Genomic DNA, 12,043 nt, shown 5'->3' with positions numbered 1-12,043 from the left:
TGCAAGATATGTCATGAATGCTGTGCTTTAATATGTTTGACAGTTGGTGCTTTTTCTTTCCATCTTCACCTTGTCTAATAATAGCATCAATTTTTTTTTTTAAATCGCTGATTAGTTCAGACATGCTGACTGGATTTTGTTTTTGTCTTATGTTTTCAACATTTATACACTTCAGCCATACACATTTTGTTTTAATCTCTGGTTCTTTGAGTGTGTATATGATTTAAAAGAGGTATACTGTTTTAAAGTGTGCAAACAAGATAATTTTTTTTAAAGTAATGTATTCCAAAGTGAGTATTCTGCTGTGCTGTCAAAGCATTTTGTGTTTAAACACCACTGATTACTACCCTTTTGCACCATAGCATCTTTTATAATGCAAGAACAGCATGTCTTGGCGTGTCTGGATGCTCTGCTTTGATCATTCATCCTGAAGCTTTTCAGCAAGGTTAGTTTGATGATCTTGTGCCTGTTTGAAAAGATAATGACAGCATGCAGAGGGTAATTTCTGTGTAATCTTGATTTTCATCAGCTTGACTCCAGTGTGTCAGCTGCTGTCCAAACTGCTGTCAAGGGAAGACTCCTGTTCCTGCAAGACACCACAAGATGGCAGTGTTGCACGCCAGGTGAGAGGCAGGACAGTAAAGCACTGGGTGTGTCTGCAGAGCCGCCTCCTCGCTGCTCTGCATCCGCCCTGAGGGAGGTGGATGTCAGGGTTGTAGTTTCATGTGGTACAACTAGGAGAAAAAAAATGATGCAAGTTGACCACCATATCCTGTATCCTGGTCAGTTTTCAATCAAATCTGAGATTTTTAACCAGTAATGAGGAGGATTTCATTAATTTCACAGTGAATTGATGTCTTAGCCTTATGTTAAATACTGACCTATTCCCTCAGGGGTGTGCACTTTTTGTTTCCCTATCATTTCTAAGCCACAGGGAGTTTCATAATAGAACATTAAATTATCCTACAAAGCCTTTATCTGCCCCCAAATTAGTTAGAAGCAGTTAATAGGTAATTCAATCAAGAATGCATGATTCTAGATATTGTAAGCTGATACTTAACATAGCTTTCCATGTGACTTCTGTAGTGGCCTCTTCACAGGGTAGCTTTAAGAATGCAAGTGCTGGATGTTGCCACATTATAACTTAGTCAGTAGACTATTATGTTAAATGTCCACCCATATTTATCAGCCGACCATTCATTTCATTGGACCCCTCCATGGGTGGGCTTTGTCTGCAACATCTTAATTTCATGTAGTGGTCCAAGACGTGTATATGTTAAGGCTCCGTGTGTATATAAAAAAGAGGAGTCGGTGTCTTTGGTCTGTTCAACAGATTCATAATAGGTGTATTAATCTCAGATATGTTCCTCTGTCCACTTAAAGCGTTAACTTGCAGTAAGTTGACCAACACGTTTTGTAGAAGATGACAAAGTTTTATTGAATTACAGTATAAACAGTCTTCAAAAGTGACTGAACACAGTGGGATGTTTGTATATTATGAATATTTTGAACATGAGAAAAATATACAGAATGGCGCTTGAATGACAACTATAGAGCCTTTAGGAAAATCTTGCTGACGTCCACTGCCGATGGTCCGTACATTGTAAAGGCTCAACAATGCTCACCATTGAAACATTTGTATTTTCAGTATGACCCCGTGCACTAACAATAACTATTCAATAGTTAAACAGTAGGCCTATATACATTGTTCTTCCTTTTCAGCGAGACCCTATATGTATCCAAGGATCAGACAGAAATTAACAATATTATTAACGCCAAATAAAAATGCTCACAATTATCTCTACAGCATCTTCAGGCTATATAGTGCAATGGAGAGGAAACTACTGGTTAAAAACACCATAAGTTTGCATGAGACTTTACAAAAATAATACATATACGAAAACATGTCCTTAAGTATTTACAGTCTTTCTGATATTGTCCTTTACTTCTTTTTTGCTGTTTTGGCTGCCTTTTTGGGTGTCTTTGCCTTGGGCTTGGCTGCCTTCTTTGCTGGTTTTGCCTTGGGTTTGGCTGCCTTGGCTTTCTTTGCTGGTGCCTTTTTGGCTTTTGTTGGTGTCGCCTTTTTCACGACCTTCTTCACTTTCTTTGCAGCTGCTTTCTTGGGCTTTTCCGGCGTCTTGGACACCTTCTTGGGCTTGGCAGCCTTCTTGGGTTTAGCGGGCTTGGCTGCCTTCTTTGGTTTGGCAGACACCACTGGCTTGGTGGACTTTTTGGAGTCTTCAGGTTTGGTGAGCCTGAAGGATCCGGACGCGCCGATGCCTTTGGTGTGGCGCAGCATCCCGGATGCCACCAGCCTCTTCAGGGCCATTTTAATCTGAACATCAGCATTGTCGCCCACCTTGTAGTTTTTCCTGACGTACTTCTGGATGGACTGACGGGAAGCTCCACTCCGGCTGGCGTCGTGAACGATGGCCGCTTTAATCATGTCAGAGTACTTGGGGTGAGAAGCAGGTTTCTTGGGCTTGGCTGCCTTCTTGGCTTTGGTTGGAGCTGCCGACGTCTCTGCCATGGTGGGTGACTTCTTATGAGCAAGTTGACAGAAAAAAGAAAAACTCCTGGAGGTGTAAATTCACCAAGCTGGGTCACCGGGAGCGTTAGAAACGACGAAATAAACGCTCGGTCAGAAATAAAAGCTTTTCCTGAGAAAGTGCGAGTTGGCAGAAAATGCCACACGTATGAGCGTTTTCAGGACAAAAAAATATGAGTTTTAATTGTCCACGCAAAGTGTCTGGTCAGGATACAGGATCACTTAAGTGTCTTATTCCACAGGCGCTCCAGTGAGCCTATGAAGCCTGTCTGCGGACGTGATTGAGAACACCAACTGCCAGCAGCTGATCTAGCGGACTCCATGGAACTGGCGCCGTCCCGTTTGTGTTTCTTCATCCTCCAACTCCTGACAAATTTAGAGACCACGACGGAGTACTGATCCACAAAACACTATGGGCTGATAGCAGAGACATTGGGCTTCACGGGGGCACACTTGTTCTCCTTCGTCCGCGCCGACGAACAACTTTTATTCCAGGAAAACCAGCTGGAAGTAATACGCGCTGTGAACAATTTTGCACATTTCGCATTAAATTGACCCAAACAGACGGAACCTGGGGGCAAATCTTCCAATGCATATCGAAATTGAATCTATGCTTAAGGGGATGCACGAGATTCGATGAGTGTAGGGTTCAGTTTTTGCTTTTAATACATCGATACATTTTCCCAACTAACACAGTCCGGCCATTGACTTTAAGTGACGTGGTCGAGATTATTTACTGTTAAACCTCCTATAAATGAAATGTCACAGTATGTAAGTTAGGGATGACACTTGTGATGATAATATGGGTTTATATGTGTTGTAATGTGGCGGATTGGTTCGCTGTGTTGGCTGCTTTTTGGACAGAATTGGTTATAACTGTCACTATGGCAGTCGCCACTCGAGCTCCATTGTCAGGAAAGTTGCCAACACATCCAAAGATCAGGGTTTGTGATACCGGCTCATAAAATGGATAACCAAATTTCTGATGGGGGTATAACTGACGGCTGTGTGACCAGATGTGAGTCCAGCTGCGAGGGGGGCTGCAGCCGAAGCCAAAGTCCTTCAATATAGGGCGAAGTGATGGCTTTCTTTTGTTCAGGAACTGGCGCATCAGACCACAGTCAATAACAGGTTTGACATTTGGCTCTCCTCATTTTTATGAGGGTCTGTGGTGACTATTCAAAGAAGCAATAACCTCCCCAATCACAAACTTTTACTTTAATTCTCCTATTTTTTTTTCTTATTTTAATACCAAGTCTGATGTCCCTCCCTGCAACGCCATTTTGATTCCTATATAAAAGTCACAGCCACTGGAGTAGTGATTCTCTCCGACTTTTGTGTCATGGTTATCTGAATTATTTGACACATTTTTTGTGTACAAATACCAAATTTGTGTCCTCATTCACCATAGTCAGTGGTGCAAAACAACACCAGGACCACCAGGCTGCTTGTTAGAAAGGTGCCCCCCTACAGTAGGATACTGTCCATTTTGAAGCATTGAAGTATCCACTGTTGCTCAAATAACATTTTGCTAAATTACCTCTATGTCTCAACTGTCAATTTTGTATATTGCATAAATAATAAAAAATAATAATAAGTTGCATTTAGTGAAGAAAATGTCAGGGCATCTCTCCATCTTTCACCTGTGTCCTCCTAGTGAATATGTGACTGTTTTGTTTTGTGTGTGTGTGTGTGTGTGTGTGTGTGTGTGTGCGTGCGTGTATGTGTGTTAACAAGAGGGTGGGTGAGTTAGTGGGTTAGTGAGCGAGTGAAAACGTGGGGCGAGGGAGGGGAGAGATGGAGTCTAGGAGTGAGTAAGTGAATGAGTGAGTGAGTGATTTTTTTTTCTCCATGCGGCACAGCTGGGCTAAAGAGGGAGGGTGAGGATGAGAGGGTGAGTTTGTGAAGGGGTGAGGAATGTAGGGACAGAGGGGCTCCATATCAACCAGTATTTACAAGTGCATAAAAGAGGGAGGAGGGATAAATAGATGAAAGGGTGAGGGAATGAATGAGTGAGAGAGGAGGTAAGGAGTGAGTGAGTGATTAAAATATTTGCATGAGTGAGTAAAAAAATGCACTATGCAGTGCGCTGCCTATATGCTTACAGTAGAAATACACAGTAGCCTAATGATAATATGAGCAACATGCCTATTGTTTGCGACTCCTATTTCGGGCCATGTGCATCCAGAATAGCTTTCGGCATGTTTTTGACATATTTGGGTATTTGCTATTAGCCCTTTGTTTTTTATGATGTGTTATTGTCTTTGGCCGCGTTTAGGAAGCGGTGCTGGAAAAGCAGCAGCCCAACACTGACTTCTTCCCCGGTTAGACCACTCCCTTCATCCGCCGACAGAGGGACGTCCTCCACGCTGCCTGGAACACCCGAACATTTCCAAGTAATTATCAATATAATGAGATGTAACGTGATGACCAGAGCGTTTAATTATACACTGCCCGTGTTTTATAGGCGACTGCTAATTGGGCATAATTTACAGTGATCCAATGATTGGTCTTAAATGGCCCCAGCCAGTATTTCAGTCCCCTGTGTTTATTATTTTTTTTAGGCTTTGTGTCTTTGTGGTGTGGCTCAGCCAGAAATGATTAGTCGATTAGTCAGTGGCAAAATATTAATTGGTAACTATTTTGAAATTTAATTAATTTTTGATGCCGTTTTTGAAGCACAAATAAACATTTGATGACACCAGCTTCAAAAATGTGAGGATTTGCTGCTTTTTTAAAAAAATAAAAGAAAATAATGATTAGTTGCAGCCGTAGGTGTGGATTAAATATTGTTGATTTATTATTATAATTATTATTCAAGACTGTAAAAAATGTTTTTATGGAGTAGTATTGATACAAGTGTGATATCCTCGTGCAGTTTTTGGTGTGTACACAGTACAGTCATTCTCTTCTGCTTCCATCATAGCAGAAACTTTCAGTTTTATCTTTAGTCCTGCGAGAGTCTGCTGTGCAAACACAATCAGCTTACATAATGCTTAACTTGGTGCTGGTTTAATTGTCAGAAGTTGGAAATAGTTGAGTGGGAGTTATATTACACTTGTATTTACAGAAGACAGCTACACCATTGTGTCGAGAGTCTTTTAGAGTTGTGCCTCTAAATTTATCTGATGCCAGTTTGTAATTTTAGCTGCCTGAAACCCTCTCAAGTCATGTCCTGCCCCTGGCCCAATGCATTCTGGGTAACGTCATCCACCATTTCACTACTGAAGGCCTCAGGGTGCTCTGTATCAGCGCTGTGGATCAGTTGTCGAAGGGTCCAAAACTATCCTAGCACATGATCACATTGTGGACTGTATAGTCGTTTACTCAGGCTGTCAAATCCAGATAAGCTTAAATTAAATCAGATCTTTTCATTTAATCTGGTAAAGGAAAAGAGGGTCTGAGGGCAGGTTTTAGATAACATCTTTTCTTTTTCTGCTGTGAATCATCATTTGGTATTTTTACACTTTTATAATTACATTTAAAAAACTATCTTTCTGACACAAGATCTCCAAGTGTAATTCTTTGTATTCTACTTATACTCAAAGTATATTTGAGGAAAAGCTTTTTTTAAACAAAGTACATTCGTCAAAAACCTTCACCATTAATATGAATTAGTAACATGCAGAATGTATATGCTCGGCACCAATGCTAAAATATATTTGCTCACGAGATTTCTTGTGTCACACATAGTCCCATACATACTATACATTTATATAGAGATAGTTTCTCGACAAACTGTGTACTTTGTGTGGATCCAAGACAAGTAAATGCTACACACCTCATCACTCAGTCTGTAAAAAATGATGATAAAAATTAACATATTTTTTAGTGGAATTACACAAAAATGTATAATTGTCAAAAAGGAAGTGTTTTAATCAATTTCTTTTTATTAAAGAACTAAAGTGTCTTTACATTTTTGACCAGTTACATCTTCCAGTGTTCAATTTACTTTATCTTTTATTGTACCTACTGTACAGTTGTTTATTTTGTTCAGCCTTATGATATCATTGCACATATCATCAGTATATCCCAGTGTATACCCTTAAAAATGCCATTTGTGCCCTTGAGCTGGACATTATTTAGTCCAGATGCCCATTCCCCTGTCACAGATAAAACTGTTTATGTCTTAGTGATTGGACCTGCGCTAAACTAACAGCGTGCCATGTTGGGACAACAGAAAGTGAGAACAAGGCATTGACACACTAGCGGTTTTAATACACTTGTCCTCGGGCCAGCTGGGGTGTGAGTGCGCTCTGTGGAGGTTGTGTGTGTGTGTCTGTGTGCGTTTGGGTTTTGACAGTTGTGACAACACTTGGATGTGCGAGCAGGTGTCAACAGCCAAGTGCTCTGCTGACTGCTGCACAACCGCACCAACAGAGACCCGTCAGTTTTGCCCCACGCCAAGGCGCTCTTTAGAAACGTTACCATGCCCGCTCCAAAATACACTCCCTCATCTCAGTATTGAGTGCAGGTAACTATTTCCACAATGTCAGCTGTCAAACCGCCTCTCACATGACAGCCTGCTCATTGGATGCAGTCTGTCAGAGCACCTGTGAGCTGTCAGTCAAAACCAACAGAAATGACTCTAATAGAAGCTATTGTAAGCCATTGTCTCTCATGGTTACAAGATGACACAGCATTTTTAAACAGATGAAAGGTGGTTTTTGAATAGAAGAGCTCAGTTGAAAGAAAATCAAGCAGTCAACAGCCACTCTTTAATTAAAAAGAGTTTTTACATTCTAATTAACAATAAAACTAAAACGCTGAGCTGTAAAACTACATTTCTAATACTTTCTTTTGAACTTATTCACAGTTAACATGTAACATGTTGACCACAAGCAATCAATTGACACTGATATATTGCTCTTGAAGAATGCTACATTTAGCTCTAATCCTAACTTTAACCCTTGCCCCTTTAATACTAGAGGACTTAGGTAGCTGGAGTGCACGAGTAACACGAGCTGCTGCAACAGGCTCTCACTACATTGGAGCCCTCTAGTATGTGTAGTTTTAAGCATAATTGTATGTCTTTTGACTTATATTTCTTCATAGAAATATAAAATTATCTTTTGAAAACAATAAGGAAAGATCATTTTACGAACATGCTTTTCTTTCTTCTACTTTGTGTTCTGTTTTAATGTCAGAACTTTACACTAAAACTACAAAAAAATAATTGAAATAGTTGTTGTGGTTCCTGTGCTTTCTGTATACTTTTTATGCACAGCAGTTGCCACATTTTCTTTTTATTATTTAAAATAAATACATATTTAAATATATTTATTTTCCTCTTAGTGGTGACTTGTGGTGTTAGCTGCTTAGACCAATAGAGGGCAGTAGCAGCTTAAAGACAGCTAATCAAGAGTGTTATTTGCAATCCAAATCATCTTTGACTTGGCATAGATGAAATAAGTGCCACTACACAAACTGAGGATGTAAAGTTATGTCCAACGTTTAGGTTTGCACCATAACAGATGGTAATAAAAGTGGATGCTGCACCGTAAAAGCAGGCAATAAAGACATCAATTTAGGTTGTGATTATATATTGTATCCTTAACAAGATGTAAAGCACTGGAGAGAAGAGTTCTGATTATTTCACGTGGGGTGTTGTCAGATACTCTTTGGTTTGTTTTTGTGGAGCCAGCAAGGCTGCCCTCAGGTCTGTGTGCAGCTGCATGTTTAGACACCAGGGGTCTCTCCACACTTCAACTGCTGTGACTCAAACCTTCCACAGACACACAAATCATGTCCTGCTGCTCAGAAAGCCTGTACTCAACTCATCAAGAAGTGGCACAGTGACCCTATAATGTCAAGACCTGCGATTGATGTTTGAGAGACTGATCTGCCCCCGTATGAGATGTAATATCACAGAGATGGAGCTGAAAGAGTGGCTCCCCTTTGAATTCTTGGCAGAGTTTATAGAATTACCAATACACCCCTGGTGCTATTAATTTTCCCCTTTGCTTTCCCCTTTCTCCTCTTAATTCTCTCCCCTTTTCAACCTCCTCCCTCTAACTCTCCGTCCCCTCTCCTCACTTCTTCTGTTTTATGTCCCCAAGAGATCTTCTAAGTGGAGCAGTTTGGACTAAAACTATGTCATTCAGTGACCTGATTCATTTTTCTGCCGTTTTTCATCATGCGGGTGATTCCCTCTATTGCACAATCACTACTGCTTGGCGTTCAGCAGCTGGAGTGTGAAGCACCATCTATTTTAATTCACATGATTAGTTGAGGCTGACAGGTTCCAGAAATCCCAATGAGCAATTGGTCTCCTTACTGTAATTTGTAAAAGATTAGGTCAGCTAAGAGAACAATAGACCCTGCACCCTGACAGCATGCTGAGGGTTAATTGTATTATACAGACAAGGACCAGTCTTTATTAGTGCTATCATCCCTTGAACTCACAATCTTTTCGTCAAGTCTTGTGGTTGAAGTTTCATTCTCTCTTTTATTGAGCTTCTAGACTCCAGATCTCCTCTAAGTGTTTGTCTCTTCTCTCTCAGTTCAATTAGTACAATTTTAACGATATATAGTAAACCCTCTGTACCTACTTAATGGTTTTCAGGTTGGTAGATGGCCAGAATGTTTCCCAACACACTGGACAAAACAGAGGGAGATACTGAAAGGCACCTTGTCTCACTTGGATGCCCAGGTGAGCATGCAAGCTATACACAGAAACCATCTAATAAACCTGTGTGGTTGTTTACCGCCGGTCCACCTTGACAGCCAGTTTAATTAAGATTTTATAAGGTAATTTCTGGTTACTGGTTTCTGTAGCACAATTTATAATGTTCTGGACTCAGCAGGGAGAACTCAGTGACTCAGGGTAGTGAGTTGTTGTTTACTGAAAAAAAGCTTCACAAGATACACAAAAGCTTAATATGTATGCTTTAATTGTAGCAGTGCCATTTCAATGTGTCTATGACTGAATGTGCTGTAAGTGTAGATCCTTAAATAGAAGACTGTTCGCTATGTAATTAAATTGAGATCATTTCCGACTATATATATATGCAACTATATTTATATAACAAGAGAAAAGTTGAGAAATGTACAAATTTAGATAAAGAAAAGCTTTGATGAAGGAGTTAAAGGTGGCCAGATTGTATTTTTAAAGCCTTTAAAGTGAAGCAGACATGTGACAGCAACCAACTTGATAACTCCCAGATGGTAGGATATTCCAGCCCTGTGCAATCCTCTGTTACTCAAGAAATTTACAACAACAACACTCAAAATTGGGGGGGGGGAAACCCTCAGATCCTTATTAGGGCTGCAACTAACAGTTATTTTCATTATTGATTAATCTGTTGATTTTCTCAATAAATCAATTTGTAGTTTTGTTTATAAAAATGTTGCAGTCACTGTTTCCCAAAGCCCAGGGGTGACGTCCTCAAATGTCTTCTTTTGTCCCGTCCAACAGTCCACAACTCGAAGATATTCAGTTTACTGTCAGAGAAGAGTTAATAAACCAGAAAATATTCCCATTTGAGAAGCTGGAATCTTAAAAAATGACTCAAAACGATTAATTGATTATCAAAATATTTGACTATTAATTTTCTGTTGATCAATAGGGCTGAATTTCATCTGGATTTAAGGAGGATCAAACCAAGATTTAAAGAAAGTTTTGGTACAATAGAAATGTATGATAAACAGTGTTTTGATCCTGGTTTAAAGTTAATCCGGGTTGGTTCAATGCATCCTAAAACTGTAAAGTTGGGAGATATCAAATCCCTACTCTTTGCATACAGTCTGGAAGGCACCTGCTTTATACATAGGCATACACGAACCCCTCATGTGTGCACAATTAAGACACACACTAAATTCAGACCTTTAAGGCATGTATTTATAGCTCCCTCTCACCCTCTGTCTCACTGACAGAAACACAGCCATTCTCACACAGACACCGATAAATAAACACCTGCTTTATGGACCTCGAGGTCATTAAGCCGGTGAGGAAAGTGCAGACTGGCGGTCTAATTAATGCGCGTTTCTGTCTCCCTGAAAGGCCTTGTTATTCTCCCCCGGCTCTCACAGAGAGGCTAGACCGGCGTTTTGTCTGATGCTCTCAGGGCTTGTTAAAGAGGAACGGGCTGCCTGGGTTTCGTCCTGCCGTCTGCATCCGTCCACCAGGGGTTGAATAGAACATGAAAGGTTTAGTCAGGCTCAAGAGAGACCATTCAGCTGGGGGATGCTTCAGGCAGCAGAAACAGTATTTCACTGGAGGCTTATCTCGCTCTGTCAGTCATCTGTATAATGTCACTTGGTGGCAGTGTAATGGAAACAATGATACTGGCATGGCCCTGGCAGGGCTGTGAGCATAGCTGGCATCTTGTTTATATATCTGGGAATTTTATTTACCTGCTTCTAGTGCCATTTTTTCTAAAGCAAGGCCATTTGTGCATTTTCATTTGATAGTGTGTGATTTGATAGTCCTATATCTATATTACATTGGCTTTCTTTATAGCGGATTGTACTGATTGTACTGATGTTATCCATACATACATAATGACTTCACCCTCTTGTTCAGTTTTCTTACAAATGGCAGAGCCTCCGTGTAAGGTGCGCTGGGTTTTTGTAGTTCGTTGTACTTGTCTATCATTGTTTGATGGGAGTCCTTTGAGGTTACCAAGGCAACAGTTGAATCCAGCGTCATTTTGGCTGTACTTTCAATCACTCTCCCTTACTGCTGTTCCTGCGAATCCTCCAGCAGTGACCTTATAATTAGATTAGTCTTATTCAGGCTCACGACGACGGAGTATTGGAGACAAATTAATTCCTAACATTGATTAGTAGTTGAACAAAGAACACCGTGGAGTGACTTCAGTCCCTCCACACAGAGAGGGAAATCCTGTCGTTGCTATAGACTTGGACGGTCGTTATTAAGGTTTTGTTTAAACAAGAGAGTGTCAGATGGGCATAATGGAAGGTGACAAAGGAAAAGTCTGGGAGCTCTGCCATGTTCAAGGTGGCCAAGGCCCAATCCATTAAAACAAAATACAGCACTTACACGTGGCTTCATATACCGAGAAGCCTCACTTTCAGCCAACTCAAAGGACATTTCCAGATATTTAAAGAAATATTCTTACATTTAGGAGGGTTTATAAGCCCTCCTGTTTATAAGGAAATTAAAGCCCAAACATCTGGTGCAATCATGGTACTTAAACAGGCAGAGGCACTGTTTTTCACTGAGCCAGAAACCGCTGTTGAAGCTGAGAGTTGGTGGTAAATCTCACAGGAGAAGAAACACCCCTGCTTCAACCGCAATCTCTAAACTGAAGTCGCCACCGGGTCACAACCCTGACGGCGTCTTCAGCTACAATCATCTCCAGGGCATTTAAGGCTGTTTCACTTTTTTATGAGTTAGGATTTACGTCCCCCTTGCTGCTCCCCCTCGATCGCCATTGTCCTGAGGAGGAGGGGTCACTGCGGATTTGTGCAGAAAGAAAACGGGCCACCTCTTAAACGGGGATCTCAATAACATCAAGCACAGCCACTGCC

At 40.8% G+C, this 12,043-nt stretch overlaps 2 protein-coding genes across 7 annotated transcripts in view; one reads left to right on the top strand and one right to left on the bottom strand.

Annotated features, from left to right (window-relative positions):
- The first annotated feature begins 214 nt into the window (after positions 1 to 214).
- Positions 215 to 12,043, top strand: part of rhbdl1 (rhomboid, veinlet-like 1 (Drosophila)) — a 60,357-nt gene continuing 48,528 nt past the window's right edge. The window contains exons 1-4 of one of the 6 annotated variants that reach the window (XM_044336999.1): positions 215 to 445; positions 530 to 623; positions 4,827 to 4,944; positions 9,114 to 9,200. In XM_044336999.1, the coding sequence (XP_044192934.1) occupies positions 604 to 623; positions 4,827 to 4,944; positions 9,114 to 9,200 (225 nt within the window). In that variant the 5' untranslated portion in view covers positions 215 to 445; positions 530 to 603. Of the gene's footprint in view, positions 446 to 529; positions 624 to 4,826; positions 4,945 to 9,113; positions 9,201 to 12,043 lie in introns of those variants that run through there. The other 5 variants (XM_044337001.1, XM_044337008.1, XM_044337003.1 and 2 more) reach the window with 5 other exon arrangements.
- Positions 1,418 to 2,825, bottom strand: LOC122970777 (histone H1.0-B). Its single transcript, XM_044337011.1, has one exon. The coding sequence runs from the start codon at positions 2,528 to 2,530 to the stop codon at positions 1,943 to 1,945; it is 588 nt and encodes a 195-aa protein (XP_044192946.1). The 5' UTR covers positions 2,531 to 2,825; the 3' UTR covers positions 1,418 to 1,942.

The sequence above is a fragment of the Thunnus albacares genome, chromosome 20 (assembly GCF_914725855.1).
Source record: "Thunnus albacares chromosome 20, fThuAlb1.1, whole genome shotgun sequence".
NCBI lineage: Eukaryota > Metazoa > Chordata > Actinopteri > Scombriformes > Scombridae > Thunnus > Thunnus albacares.
This window is presented reverse-complemented; position numbering and strand designations above follow the sequence as displayed.